This window comes from Anguilla anguilla, chromosome 12, assembly GCF_013347855.1.
Source record: "Anguilla anguilla isolate fAngAng1 chromosome 12, fAngAng1.pri, whole genome shotgun sequence".
In the NCBI taxonomy this organism is placed as follows: domain Eukaryota; kingdom Metazoa; phylum Chordata; class Actinopteri; order Anguilliformes; family Anguillidae; genus Anguilla; species Anguilla anguilla.
In genome coordinates this window covers 33,523,708-33,538,888 of record NC_049212.1, presented here as the reverse complement: position 1 = coordinate 33,538,888, position 15,181 = coordinate 33,523,708, and the positions used below count along the sequence as shown (strand labels likewise).

The window sequence follows — 15,181 nt, the reverse complement described above, 5'->3', positions numbered from 1 at the left end:
GATTAATGGCCTATCAGCCACCGATGCACGCTACGTCAGATCCCCGCTCTCTGTCAACAAGGGCCACGCAGACAGAGCGACCGTTAACCGTTCAGGTGCTAATCCGAAAGAGGAAGTTCACAGGGCAGCTCTGTCCACAATATATATATATATATATAAAAAAAGACAAAGACATAACAATACAATGTAAAAAGAGACAGGACTCTATGGAATCCGCACACTGGATGAAAATCCCTTTGACCTTTTGAAATATACACTGTAAATAGCAATGATATCAGATATAACTATCATGGCAATAAAAAAACAACAAAAAAAAACCCTCAAAAATAATATTTGCCTATGTTTCAATATCACAATTCAGCATCTTCTCTAATATTGACATGTTTTTTTGTTCCTTAGTACTTTTACATCTCTTCACGGAGCTCATTTCCAACTAAATACTAGAACTAAAAACTAGTCTTTAAAAAAAGTCTTAAATGGAAAAAAGTCCTAATTTGCATAATTTATCTTGACCCTTTTCTACACACACCTTGCTGTTTTGATATATCAGATGTGAATCCCAGTAACTGTCATATTGGTGATGTTCATAACATCACCTGTAAGTAAGAGTCTTTCTTTCAGCTCAGATCAGAGTCTGTAAAGTGTAATCTGAGACCCACTGCCACACAGGTACCCCTGGCCTCACTCTAAGGTTCACTGCCACACAGGTACCCCTGGCCTCACTCGAAGTCCCACTGCCACACAGGTACCCCTGGCCTCACTCTAAGTCCCACTGCCACACAGGTACCCCTGGCCTCACTCTAAGGTTCACTGCCACACAGGTACCCCTGGCCTCACTCTAAGGTTCACTGCCACACAGGTACCCCTGGCCTCACTCGAAGTCCCACTGCCACACAGGTACCCCTGGCCTCACTCTAAGTCCCACTGCCACACAGGCACCCCTGGCCTCACTCTAAGTCCCACTGCCACACAGGTACCCCTGGCCTCACTCTAAGTCCCACTGCCACACAGGTACCCCTGGCCTCACTCTAAGTCCCACTGCCACACAGGTACCCCTGGCCTCACTCTAAGTCCCACTGCCACACAGGTACCCCTGGCCTCACTCTAAGTCCCACTGCCACACAGGTACCCCTGGCCTCACTCTAAGGTTCACAGCCACACAGGTACCCCTGGCCTCACTCTAAGTCCCACTGCCACACAGGTACCCCTGGCCTCACTCTAAGTCCCACTGCCACACAGGTACCCCTGGCCTCACTCTAAGTCCCACTGCCACACAGGTACCCCTGGCCTCACTCTAAGTCCCACTGCCACACAGGTACCCCTGGCCTCACTCTAAGGCCCGCTGCCACACAGTTACCCCTGGCCTCACTCTAAGTCCCACTGCCACACAGGCACCCCTGGCCTCACTCTAAGGCCCGCTGCCACACAGTTACCCCTGGCCTCACTCTAAGTCCCACTGCCACACAGGTACCCCTGGCCTCACTCTAAGGCCCGCTGCCACACAGGTACCCCTGGCCTCACTCTAAGTCCCACTGCCACACAGGTACCCCTGGCCTCACTCTAAGGTTCACTGCCACACAGGTACCCCTGGCCTCACTCTAAGGCCCGCTGCCACACAGGTACCCCTGGCCTCATTCTAAGGCCCGCTGCCACACAGGTACCCCTGGCCTCACTCTAAGGTTCACTGCCACACAGGTACCCGTGGCCTCACTCTAAGGCTCACTGCCACACAGGTACCCCTCAGCCTGGGCAGGAAAGCTCATGTTTTGTGTGACTTCAGATGATATAGATCAGCCAGATTCCTGAATGAGATCAGACTACCCAGAGAAGTGCAGTTTGTTTTAGACCAGAGAGAAGCTGTAGCTTTGTCTCTCACATGGTCAGGTCCACTTAATGATTAATTCACTGCTACAGGCTTTTTCATATGCTACCTTATCTCTGTCTTTGTGTGTGTGTGTGTGTGTGTGTGTGTGTGTGTGCATGTAGTATGTGCACCTGTTTCAGGTAGAGCTTAATCATTTCCAGTTAGTGGAGATGGCTCCTCCCCAATCAGTCTTCTGGGGCCTTTCATCTGGCTCAGGATAGTTCTAATGCCCTGTCAGCGGATTCTCTGCGCATCCCGATTGCCCCCTTTCCCTTGCCCCCTCTCTGAGTCCCCATTGCCCCGCCCCCTCCCTGGATCCCCTTTTGCTCCGCCCCCCTCTCTAGGTCCCAGGCAGCCGGCCCAGTCCCTCCTCCCCCTCTCCCTCTCTGGGTCCTGGGTTCTGCTTAGTTCTTGAAGGCTCCGTATCGGCTGGCTTTGCTGATGAAGTTCTTGAGCAGGTTGTGGTCCATGGCCGCAAACGCCTGCGATTGGGTCACGGCTGTCAGGTGGTTGACGCTGAACTTGAAGCAGAAATCCTCCAGGTCCTGCAGAGGAAGACGCGTGATTGGTCCAAATGTTCCAGCATTGCCAAATATCAAATTCACCAAACCAGGTTCTAAATATCATCACTGCGGTTCCCAGGTCAGAAGAATGTTTAAACAATTATTAAAAAATATTTCCTAGTTAGCGCTACTGTTCGAATCAGACCTACATCATATAATTATTTGAAACACATTAACCCTTTAGGTACCAGTGAAATTCCTACAAATATATACATAAAAATATATTTCACTAAATTTTTTGTTCCTATGATTGTACAATATCATTTAGGTAACATGTCTGTTTAAAATTTTCAGGCATAAAATATTTAAAATATGTATTTGATCCAGGTTGTCTCAGCATATGTGGAATGGGTTCCAGTGGCGTTTCACACAAAGCTGTCTGTCCAGAGACTGCAGGCTGAATCTAAGGTATGTCTAGCCTGGGTCGGGGCGGGGCCAGGCGCGGCTAGCCCACCTGGGCCTCGTATTTGACGGCAGCGGAGAGCAGGGTGATGGCGTTCTCCTCGGAGATCCCCCTCTTTATGGTGTCCTGGCACAGCCGTTTCAGCCTGTTCTCCCTGTAGAAGGTTGCCAGATCCAGCAGCCCTGCGGACAGGAAGGGACCAGGGGTTGGGTTGCACTCCAACTAAACTCTCCTGCTCTCCTCAGGGTGAAAAAAAGGCCCCGTCCTGCGTTTAACAGCAGTGACAACCTGCCTAAATGTTATATTTTCAGCATGAAATTTGATCCTGTTTTTGATGAAACATTGTCCTTTCTTTTGTTTTTATAAAGGCGGTACACCCTTGGGGTATGAAGGTTGTCTTATGTGTTTGTTTTTTTAACCCTGTAATTATGAAATCAGAAGTCATAATCAGAATTAAGCACCGCACATCTAATACAGCAAAAAATTCCATGACGATGTGGGTTTTGTAGTAAAACCGAGTGGCGTAGACTGAAGAAATACAGTCTCCCTGGATGGTGAAGTAGGAAGTTATTATTCACCAATTTATTAACAGGTCGTTTCTAAAAATATTGATTTAGGGTTTAAAATTCATTGAACAGGCTTTATCACAGGGGGTCTGGTGAGGGTGGGTCATTTTTGACCCTGTGGACACAACGAGGGTTAAATCCACACACTTCAGATGAAGAAAAGAGCCGGAATCTGAGTTCTCACCCACAGCGTCCTCCGGGGGCAGGTTAATGGTGTCTGTGTACAGGTACTCCAGGAAGGCGCGGTACACCAGGTAGGAGAACTGCTGGATCTCGATGGAGTCCTCGTCCGACTCGTTGAGCAGGGTTCTGAAGTGCTCGCACCTGCAACGCACGGGCACTGTGTCGGGAGTACACACTTCACACACCTCAGCTGGGTTCATGGGCCAGAACTGAATGAAACCGGCGGATCCTGCGACCCTTCAAGGCCGAGAGTGAAAACTGAAGCAGTAATGGGCTTGTGTTCGGGCGCTACCTGATCTTCAGCAGGGCCTTGTGGACGTGGATGGGCTTTCCGTCCACCAGGAACTTCAGGTCTGAGATCTCCGGGCAGTCGAACTCCTTCTTCAGCGACTGCGCGACCGTGAGGTAATCGTCTCCGTCTGATGGGCAGAGGACAGCACCTCAAGAACCCGGGCAGGTGAAGCTCTTCATCAGTTCTGCTCTTAGAACTGCTATTTCATTTATCAAAGGACAGAGGTCCCAACTGAAAATGTGTTACTTTCATGCCAAGAGTTTGGTTTGTTTTCCTGGAAAAAATGTTAATCACTGTCTTTAAAAATGTCATTCACTTTTTTTTTAAACTCTCTTTTCTTTTATATTTCAGGCAGAGAGAAAAGGGATGAGTATATGGTACAAAGAGAAGACTGGACACAGATACAGGGCATGCACACACACACACAACACCTCCTGGGTCAGACACGTAAGTACATTTAAATGTCCATGTTTACATTCATAAATGTCAGTAATCTGCAGGAATTCCACTGGCGTTGAAGGGGTTAAGGAGTTGAATCAAAGCGACGTGACAGATTTAAATGTTAAAAAGTTAAATGGTGGACACGTGGCAGAAGAGCAGAGAACACTGAGTTCAACAGGAGTGAACTCCCCCCCCCTTCCTCCCCCCGCTCCGTTCGTACCCACAGAGAGGAGGCGCCAGGTGACGGCGGGCGTGGCGAAGCAGGCGAAGACGTCGTCGGTGCTGGAGCAGTGCGTGAGGTGGGGGCTGGCCACCGCCTGGCCCCTGCACTGGCCCCACATCAGCACCTGCCCCGCCTGCGTCTTAGCCGCCGACGTATGGGTGCTGTGGCAGGCTGCCACCTCCACCAGCCTGACAGAGAGAGAGGGGGAGAGAGAGAGAGAGAGAGAGAGTCAGGGGAGGATAAAACACCACCTCCACCAGCCTGAGAGAGAGAGAGAGAATCAGGAGAGGATAAAACACCACCTCCACCAGTCTGAGAGAGAGAGAGAAAGAGAGAGTCAGGGGAGGATAAAACACCACCTCCACCACCCTGAGAGAGAGAGAGAGAGAGAGAGAGAGAGAGAGTCAAGGGAGGATAAAACACCACCTCCACCAGTCTGAGAGACAGAGAGAGAGCAAACAGAAAGTCTAGGAAGGATAAAACACCACCATCATTGCTGTTGTCGGATAAGAATTTAAACCAAGGTCCTTACTTACTGTGGCCATTATAGATCCCATGGCACTTATCACAAACTGGCTCGCTCAACCTGCCACCTAATCACCCCCCAATTTGGCAAAAAAAACTTGTTCTCTCCGTCTTCACCTCAGCGAATGTGTGGTCAGTGTCTGGCGCAAAATGGCTGCCATGCATCACCCAGGCGACTGCTACACATTGGTGGTGGATGAGGTGAGTTTCCCCCCTCGTTACTGTCTTTTGAGAAAAGTGCTAAATAAATGTAAGGAATTATTATTATTATTATTATTATTATTAAGGTAATACCCTCCAATGCGGAGCTGTAGACAATGCAGACATGTTATACTCCAGACCTGTGCTGAATAATGTTTCAGAATCATTAAGTACCTTGGTCAAGGGGAAAATGACCGTGCCCTACCTGAGACGTAAACATGAATTACGAGCCCTTTTCCCTAACCGCTACTCTAGCTCGCCCCACGTTGACCCCACCCCCGGCCATAGAGCCGCACCTCTCCTTTTCCAGGTTCACCAGCACAGGCACAGCCTGGTTGCTCCTGTTGCCCGTGCCCAGTTGCCCGTAGGAGTTGGCGCCCCAGGCGTAGACCAACCCGTCCTCCGTCAGGGCCAGAGTGTGGGCGTAGCCGCAGGCTATCTGAGGAGAAACCAGATGGAATTCATATTTTAACTGACTGCTATGACCGGGCACAGGTGCCTCCTAGGGGCCGTGGGCTGCTACTGCATCCGTTAGATTCCTTCCCCCCCACCTGCACTATGTTGATGCCCTGCAGGGCGGCGATGCGGCAGGGCGTGTGCTGGTTCCCGTTGTTGCCCAGGCCCAGCTGGCCGTTGCAGTTGTAGCCCCAGCCGTAGGTCTGGACAGGAGGGGGATAGGAGGTTAGTCACATCAGTCACGTGGAAAGTCCACTCCTCTAACGGAGCTCCTTCAGAAAAGCGCGCCGCAAAAGCTTCATTGCCTTCTGCCTCGTTCGCGTTTGTGATTAACGTGCGAGACGAACGAGACGACGACGAACTAGGATGAGCCGACGAAGACATTCCAGCATTCTAATCGCGTAGTTCTGATCTCACGCCTTAAAGGGTAAAATGGGATAAAAACGTATGGCTGGACTCCGCCCCCCTCCGTACCTCCCCGCTGTCCAGCACGGCCATGGAGCAGAGCTGGCCGCAGGCGATGTTCACCACCACCTTGCTCTGCAGGCAGCTGCTCACCCGCCGCGGCGTGGGCTGGTTGGCGGTGGAGCCGGAGCCCACCTGTCCCGAGTTGTTGTACCCCCACGCGTACACCTGCGTGGGCACAGACGGGTGAGAGGGGTGAGAGGGGCGACTGGTCACCGAAGGGGTCCAGAGACAGGTGCAGCCCAATCAACAAACTGAACTTTCAGCTGACTTCCCTGTAGGTGCGTCTGAGTTTTCGGATGTTAGGTTTTTGACATATGAGCCTTAAACCAAAGAGCATGGGCTTATAATTGATTTATTGATTATTTTGTAGAATTATTGTACCGTACGGAACTGTAATTATTGTTTTTTCACATTATTTCACATAAGGGTGCTCTTATAGGGCACATCCATGGATTGAATGATTTCGGTCTGTTTTTTTTAAATTTATTTCGTTTCTCTGAGTGCCAAGACAGCCAGGACGGGAGAGACGGGGGTGTGATCGGCACCTCTCCATCCAAGGTGCGGGCGATGGTGTGATGGGAACCACAGGCCACCTCCACCACCTTCTTGTTGAGCAGGTTGGTGGACACGTGGGCGGGGATCATGCCGTGGTTGGTGGTGCCGTTTCCCAGCTGACTGTAGCCGTTGTGGCCCCAGGCGTACACCTCTCCATCTACAGGGGACAAGGAAAAAAATTGGGCTGAAAAAAATTCTTTAAAACACCTACATCCTTTAGTCATCAGATCACCAGTACTGACCATTTAAAAAGAACCGTCCATTTTAATCAGTATTCAGAACAAAAATTCCTCATTTTGGTGAGAATTCTGCCGACAGTTCTCAGGTGGACCCTAATGACTGTCTGTAAAGTTCAAAAGTATTTCAGAAATGTGTCTGGCTCAGGTGTGAGGGGATTATAAATCACTCATGCTGGGAGACGGGAGTGGCAGTAATCTAGCCCTGAGGATCCATGATGCTATTTCACTGCATTATTAGACTCAAACTCAAACACGAGGCCCTGCTTTTCCCTGCTCTCACACCTGGACTTTCCCCTGTGCTTTGTAGCTTTTGGGAAAATAAAACTATGTCTGCAGCCATTTCTGAGAAAACTATTGCAAAAATAAAAAAAAGGACGGTATTTATTCAAAAAGCACAATGCCAGTAATTATGAGAGCGCACAACCATATCTGGCACGAGCCCTGAATTTTTAATGAATCTGAAATGGATATGGCCATTGTCCCCGTGCAGTAAACAAGAGTATCTGTAACAATACTGGGAAATGGCATCAATGACTAATACGTGACTAATACAAAATGTTATTTCTAATTTGGTGAATGAAGGAACAAAAACAGTTTAGGCATTTCAAAATGGGAAAAATGCAGTCTGTTTGGTGTTTTTCTGTAATTCAAATCGTGTTGTACTCACTGGTTGATATTTAATGATCAGAAAAACGTGATGGTTCAGCACTTTCTGAGATCAAAATCTGCATGCTCCCTGGCAGTCATTGTTATTGCTCACATTCATTTTTTCTTGACATTTACATTTTCATCAAGAAAGGGAGATAGAGGAGAAGAAAGGAACAGCAGTAGAAGAGAAGGGATGGCAGTGCAGACATGATTCGTAAAATCAGAAAGCAGAAATCAGAAAGAAGAATGTCATTTTGAATGAAATCTGGCTCTCGGGTGTCTCTGTGCAAGGCCTGTTTAGGATGGGGAGAAAGCTGAACGCGCAGAGCTGTGCCTCGTCGCGGTCAGCGGTCAGCGGGTGCGTTTGCGTGCGCGGTCACTCACCCGCGGTGGCGATGACCACGTGCGGCGCCGTGCCGTAGCTCAGCGACACGATCTTCTTCCCACAGAGGACGTCCACCCTGCGCGGCTCGATGGTGCTCTGAACGTCCCCCAGTCCCAGGCAGCCGCTACAGTTAGTGCCCAGAGCGAAGACCTGCGCCACAGCACACAGTACAGAGCACTGAGCACTCAGCACACAGCACTTAGGACACAAAGCACTCAGAACACAGCACAGAGCACACAGCACTGAACACTCGGCACACAGAACTTAGCACAGAGCACTCAGTACACAGAACACAGCACAGAGCACTCAACACAGAGCACTCAGAACTCAGCACTGAGAACTTAGCACTGTGTAATTAACACATTGAACAGCAATGAGAACTTAGTACTTTGAACTCAGCACTGTGAACAGAGCGGAAATCAGATCCCCGTGCTCAGCCAGTCCATTTCAGGGCTAAACCTGTCAAAGTGCCACAAACAGCAAATCTCCACCTCAGCTCTGACCCACTGGCTCATTACAGGCAGTGTGGATGAATCAGTCTCCATTAGGAACTAAAGTCTGTCTAAGACAAGCCATTCTTTGGGTATAAAGGTGGAGAGGGCAGCCCAGGTTAACCCCACAGTAGGGAGAAACAAAATGGCCGAACTTCAGAGTGTCTGCAGGTTTTATTTGAACTGTGCAAATGGCACCTGAAGATTTCCCTGGCGGCCTGCAACTCCATATAGGAGGCCGTATTACAATTACATTACATTACAGGCATTTAGCAGACGCTCTTATCCAGAGCGACTTACACAACTTTTCACATAGCATTTTACATTGTATCCATTTATACAGCTGGATATATACTGAAGCAATGCAGGTTAAGTACCTTGCTCAAGGGTACAACAGCAGTGTCCTTACCCGGGAATCGAACCTGCGACCTTTCGGTTACAAGCCCAGTTCCTTACCCACTGTGCTACACTCCGTCCACAATTGCAATTGCAGCAAGAAGGTGTGAACATTTCAAAAATGGTTGCCCTTGGGAACAAGACCTGACTGAGTGAATAACATTTAGTGATTGCTTTGTTCTAACAACCCAACACGGGGAAAAATAACTGAACATTTCAGGCTGAGAGTTTGTCCCATAACGATAAACAAACGGGTAATCCAGCAAGCACAAGAGCCTGAGAAGGGCTGCTATCCCTGTGGATAAAATGGGGCTTGTGGGGGAATTACTGGCCTAAATATAGCTACTCTATCTGCTTAGCTACACGTCTGGAACACGCTGTCCCTCTGTCAAACGTGTCCTAGCCCTGTCCCATTCCCACGTTCCCCTCTAGCGTCTGTCTTTCTGTCTGTCCGTCCAAATGAATCCTCATTCACAATACAATGCATCAGATCCTACAGTAGTACTCACTCGGGCAACAGCACCTATGCTCTAAGCTCCTCTCTTCATCAGTTTAAATTACCGCTAGCTGGTAGTAAGCTTTCTGTCAAAGCAAATTAAATCGGTTACTTGACGAATTGCAAACAATTAGTGTCAGTTGTCAGTGGCCCCTTTAAGCTACCTGACCAGTAAATAGTCTCTTATCCCTCCAGTTTGGTCACAGCGTGGTGAATGGCACGTATGGTCAAACCCCCTGCACAGTACATACACATGCGCACGTGCGTACACATACACACAGGCACACAGACACACACTACACACACTCTCACTCTCTACCCTATCCTCCATCCACCCCAGTCCCATAACTGTCATTCAATGTTTCCCCAGCCCCTTTCCTCCCGTGAAGTTTACCTCATCGTTGACTGTGACGTAGATGGCCTCATTCCCCGAGCTGCCGAAGACGCAGGCCTGCCGGATCAGCCTCAGCTCGTTCGGAGGCACGAGCGCAAATACTGGCCACTTCCCAACATCCAGCATGCTCCCACCTGCAAGAGGCACGGAGACGGCCAATCAGCTCTCTCATCAGGCACCTGAGCCTCGGGGTACCAGGCACAGACCTGGCCAAGTCGCCGCTGCCGCCGCCACCGTCAGAACCCACAACAGCTCAGCAGGTCCCAGTAACACCGTGATCCCTCAAATTTGGCAGGTTATGCACTTGGACTATAAATCTGTGCTTGTGACGCGGGTCTGGCCAAAAGCCGCCCTGTTTCTCTTGGCTTTTCAACAATGCATTTGTGTTGGCTAAAGTGAAGCCCTGCCTGAGCAAAGCTCATTAGCCAGACTCTCTGCTCTCAGTAATGGCGGCTTCTCACGCCTTGCAGTCCGCCATGATGGATCTACTCTCCATCCACAGCAGGTGTGGTCTCCAGCTCTTCTTCGACGCTCATTGAACATTTTTCTTTATTGCATTCGATTGACAGGTAACATAGGCTTGTATGAATTGACCAAACTGCCCATGTGAAGCACTTTTAAATGTTTACTTAAAAATGGCATAAAAGCAATAATCAGAAGAAAAGAAGATTCCATTGCAGAATACACATTCAAAACAGATGTGTTAAAAACAACACAAGTCATTTTTGTCCATGTCTAGTTAAGGACAACATTTTGTGTTTCAACACAGTCTTTGTTAAAAAAAAAAAAGCCTCCCTTTGTAACACATAAATTATACATTTCTAATACTAAAGTAGTAACTTTGACGCAAAATGTGTTGAAAGTAACACTAAAGTAGTAATGCAAAAAGTGTCGGACACTAACACATCCTTTTGTATGCCTTGATGTTTCCCTCTCTTGACATGGGCATGACCTAATCTACGCAGTACCACCAGCATTATAGGTAATATCATTGCCATCCATTCAGGGGGATCGGTCCCAGTGCCTTTAGGCATAACCAGGCCTGTATCGGGTTAGTACATGTTCTGGGTGAACCGGGTTACCTTTGTCTGTAATGGTTTCACGACGTACTGGCTTTCATTACTTTCTTATTTCTATAAACGGAATCACATGGGTTCTCCGGGTGAATAAATACAGTAAATATTCCCAAAATTTCTCGTGTGGGGTCAGGTAAGGATATTCCTGAATGGATGTCAGTCAGATGCATTTGTTTCAGTTTTTGATCTTTCAAGCGATAATCTTAATTCATTTTCCAAGAAAAACGTATTTTATTTCAAGTTTCATTTGAGTGCTTGCTTGACGAAACTATTTTTCTGCTCTTGATTGATGTCCCCGGTTTCAAATATTGTACGTGCGGCTTGGCTATACAGCAACAGCATGTTCTAGTTAGCCACACACACTGGTACATAAGATAAAGCACTGAGTATTCAGTAGTAATCTACACATTAATAGCTAGTTGTTAAAGCCTTGCGACAGTTAAAATACATGACAAACTCTCCCTTCCTGCAGAAGCAGCCATTAGTACAAAACATCACATTATTTGACTACTACCGGTGTATAGTGTAGGCGGAGTTAGCAATACAATATGCTCATTCAAATGTAAGTAAGAACTTAAATACAAAGACGAAAAGACTCAAACCATACGCCGCACATAATTACATTTTAATATGGTTCGGTTCACTGATTAACTTAATGTGACATCATAGCGGGTCGTTAGTCCTCAGATCTGTATTCCTGTACACTACAGCTGCTTGGCTACTAAAACTCATCACCGGGAAAATGGCTAACTATCAAACGGCACAGCCCTTTAACAAGAATGTTGGGATGCCGCAGCACAATGCAGTTGTCTGTGATGCAGGAAGTTACTAAACCAAGGCGCGTCACGAAATGGAAATTGTTTATAAAGCCGCTTTAGCGAACTGCACGGGAAAAGAGTGAATCGTAGCGATACTACAAATGAGATAGGAAAAATTATTTACCATGTGCAGTTATGATTGCTACTCTTCAACGTCTTCTCGCCATTGACAGAGCTTTTCGTCTTGCATGGTTTATTTAAAAATAAAACGAAACGTCTCTGAAGCTCTGATTGCTTCCTGCAATTACGCCACAAATGTTTTCATACTAGCCCCCCTATGTCTTTTCATTTCGACCGAAGTGTTCCTGGCTGTCCAGGCATCAGTGGGGATTGTCGAGTTCATGGATTCAGCAGTACGATAATGCTATTTACGTTTTCGTTCCGTTAAGCGTGTGTGTATGATAGTGGTTAAGCGTGTGTGTATGATAGTGGTCGACAAGATTGTCAAGGGGGATAGGTAAGTACTCAAACGTCCAGTCATATAGCCTACCAGCGGAGTTCCATGCATTTAAGAAATTTAAATGACCTATCAATAAAACATTTAAACATGCTACCATTCTTGTGTATACTAGGCTATTTTTATGTTAAGAATGCCCCAAATTGCTATGAATGCTAAACAAATGAAACAAATAACCACTCCTCAAGCAAATAATTGACTTGTATCCTGAGGGAAGCCCATAAAGCCCCTGTTTGCTGCTTAAGAATGGATTATTGAGAAGCCAAACATTACAATATAAAATGTCCTGGATTTTGAAGGTACATCAAAAAAGGTTGAGAACCCCTGGCTTAAATGCATGTGTATTTAAAGATTTCGGTTAAAATGGATGCTTCCTTAAACTTTATCAGTAGTTTGCATGAATCTGTAGTGTCTAAATGGTAAAAGTATTTAAGATGAAGTATTAGACTAGGTCCACCTATCTGGGCTGCCCTAGTCATTATGTCATCATGTCTGTTTTTGACCGGAGTTAAGGTGAACCGTTCCTTGCTGTGGTGGGCATCATGGAACATTTTGTGCAACTATCGACAGGGTCAAGCGCAGGGCCTCTGTACAGCCGCTCACTACCTGGTCATTTTCCCCCGAGCCTGGTAGGGGGCGCTGTCTCCTTGTGTTGCTTCTTCAGCCTCTTCAGAGTCCTCCTGTCGGCTTCTGCTACGTCTTTGCAGTGCTCTGCCTGTTTGAGGCCGCATGCGGCGAAGGAAGACAAAAGGGCCAGCTACAGGAAGTCTCGCGCCTTGGTGGTCAGGGTCCTCGCCTGCTTCCTCCTGTGCTTCCTGCCCTGCCACGCGGTCCACGTCCTCTTCCTGGAGGCTGAGAAGCGGGACGGTATGAGCAGCTGCACGGGCTCATGTTGCCAAGGCAAGGCCAATGCACAAGGCCGCCGTCGTTACCTTGTGCCTGGCTGTCGCCAAGCAACGACTGCCTCAACCCCCCTCCCTTTGTTTTTCAACCTGGGGGAGGGAGGACTTTAGGAAGTTCTGCCACAGATAGAGGAGCTAGGAGAGTTGAGCAAAGCAAACAATCCCCTCACTCAGCTGGTCCTGAGCCTTAGTTCCCCACATACACTAACACACACTAACACCTCACCTGCTCAGGATCAGAACAAAACTACAAACATAATTAGAATAAACCAAATTGCAACACAGCTGAAACAGAATTATATAACCTACTGAGAAACTAAAACAAAATCGCAAAGTAAAATGAAATGTTATTTGGCCCTAAAAAGTATGCTGTAGCAAACTACCTGACCACAGTTACTGACAAAAAACTGAGAACCACCTTGACGAGGTACAGACTCAGCGAGCACCATTTAGCCATAGAAACTGGCAGGCACAGAAAATCATGGTTGCCAGAAGAAAAAAGATTGTGCCAACAATGCAAAGGCAACCAAATTAGAAGTGAAAAACACTTCCTAATGGAATGCACAAAATCTGACCAAATTTGCCAAAAATTCTACCAAAAAATGATCCAGAAATGTCCCCAATTCAATGATATACCCAATGACGATAGATTACCCTACCTATTAGGAGAAGAAAAAGGTTGCTGCATACCACACACCTAACATCACTTACTGATATTTTTGTATATATTTTTATATTTTTTATATAACAAATTCACATTCTCGGATTCATTGTATATAGTTGTATGTTGTAACCACTGCTTTGGCAATCACGAGTGCCTATATTTGTCATGCCAATAAAGCACTTTGAAATTGAAATTGAATTTAGAGGAGAGAGGTGCCTAAAATCAGGTATAAGAATGTACAGATGGGAAATGTTCCCAGCTTGGAGCTTCAGGAACTAAAGACCCAAAGGGGGTTATGGATATAGGCCAACAGGCAGGCTAATGGGGGAGGGGGGGCATTACCCCATTAAAAGTTTATCTAACAGCCATTGAGAAAAATGAGCATGGGGCAGGTGGCAGCGCTCTGACAATGTAGAGAAAAAATATGTCATTAGTCCAGCCAATTTACATTGCATGCAGGTCATGCAGAGGTCAGAGAAGATCCACGTCAGATGCACAAGATATGAAAACAGACGTAGAGACACTTTCACTTTTTCATGTCCCATATTCACCTTTGTCAAGTTCTGAACACGACAACCCCTACAATCTAAAGGCATAGTTTCCTGAGCTGTATAAAGTAGTAGTCTCTACTGCTTTTCCCAGGTACATGAATTTTCTAGAAGGGAGAATTGTTCGATGTTCTTCAGGTTAGGGGCTCATTTGTTTGAATGCTGCAGGCACTCTTCGTGTACAGAGTTTCAGAAGCATGACTACAGTAAAAATTATGTTAAAAGGCCCGTTTTGACAATCCATTATAACATATTTTCTTTATACATATAGTCTGTATAGTAAACATTGTATGGTTGCGTTATCCTCCTACTCTTTCCAGTTAAATTCTGAGTAAATACTGCTTTGCTCATTTTCTGGAAACCAAATAAATTATTAACATGATTAGCAAACAGTGCTTTGCTTCAGCAAGGCTGTACAAGACATTGTACAAACAAAAAATAAATTGTGGTGAACATTTTAAGAAAAACTTTGTGTGTGTGTGTGTGGGTGTGTGTGTGTGTCGTCTGGTCTGATTCATCATTGTGTGTCATTAGCCAGCTCCTGTTTTTATTATACAGCATATATAGTATGTGTTAAGAGGCCATGGATACACAAAAGTATTGGAAAGCAATCGCTCAAATGCATGCTTTTACAAAAGGGAAGCAGAATTAAAGTAGTACACAGTGCAGAGAAATTGCCAGCACGGACTACATAATGTGATGCAAAAGAGCCTTATATCTTGTGACTGGGAGATGAAGGCAGATTTTAACAGTTATGGGAGCTGGGTGGAGTGTAACTGAATGAGCTGGAGAAATAATTAGTCTAAGAAGGGAATAAAGCGAAAATAAGGCTTCATGCGACAGAGTATCTTCCCACAAAACTCAAGTGGTCCGGAAAATATCCTTTCATGACAAATATGAATTGACATTTCTTTCACCCAACTTATA

The 15,181-nt window shown here is 46.7% G+C and overlaps 1 protein-coding gene and 1 long non-coding RNA gene across 2 annotated transcripts; one reads left to right on the top strand and one right to left on the bottom strand.

Annotated features, from left to right (window-relative positions):
* Window positions 1-673: 673 nt before the first annotated feature.
* LOC118209833 lies at window positions 674-1,176 on the top strand. The gene is made up of 3 exons (XR_004761774.1): window positions 674-707; window positions 746-859; window positions 1,126-1,176. It is a non-coding gene; the product is annotated as an uncharacterized LOC118209833 (long non-coding RNA).
* Window positions 1,177-1,382: 206 nt separating this feature from the next.
* rcbtb2 (regulator of chromosome condensation (RCC1) and BTB (POZ) domain containing protein 2) lies at window positions 1,383-12,022 on the bottom strand. The gene is made up of 12 exons (XM_035385517.1): window positions 11,808-12,022; window positions 9,790-9,923; window positions 8,012-8,162; window positions 6,731-6,897; window positions 6,192-6,350; window positions 5,813-5,920; window positions 5,558-5,700; window positions 4,533-4,723; window positions 3,872-3,998; window positions 3,581-3,720; window positions 2,882-3,012; window positions 1,383-2,409 (listed from the first exon to the last, which is right to left on the bottom strand). Exons 2-12 carry the CDS (start codon window positions 9,913-9,915, stop codon window positions 2,269-2,271), a joined length of 1,584 nt encoding a protein of 527 aa, XP_035241408.1. The 5' UTR covers window positions 9,916-9,923; window positions 11,808-12,022; the 3' UTR covers window positions 1,383-2,268.
* Between the last annotated feature and the right edge of the window lie 3,159 nt (window positions 12,023-15,181).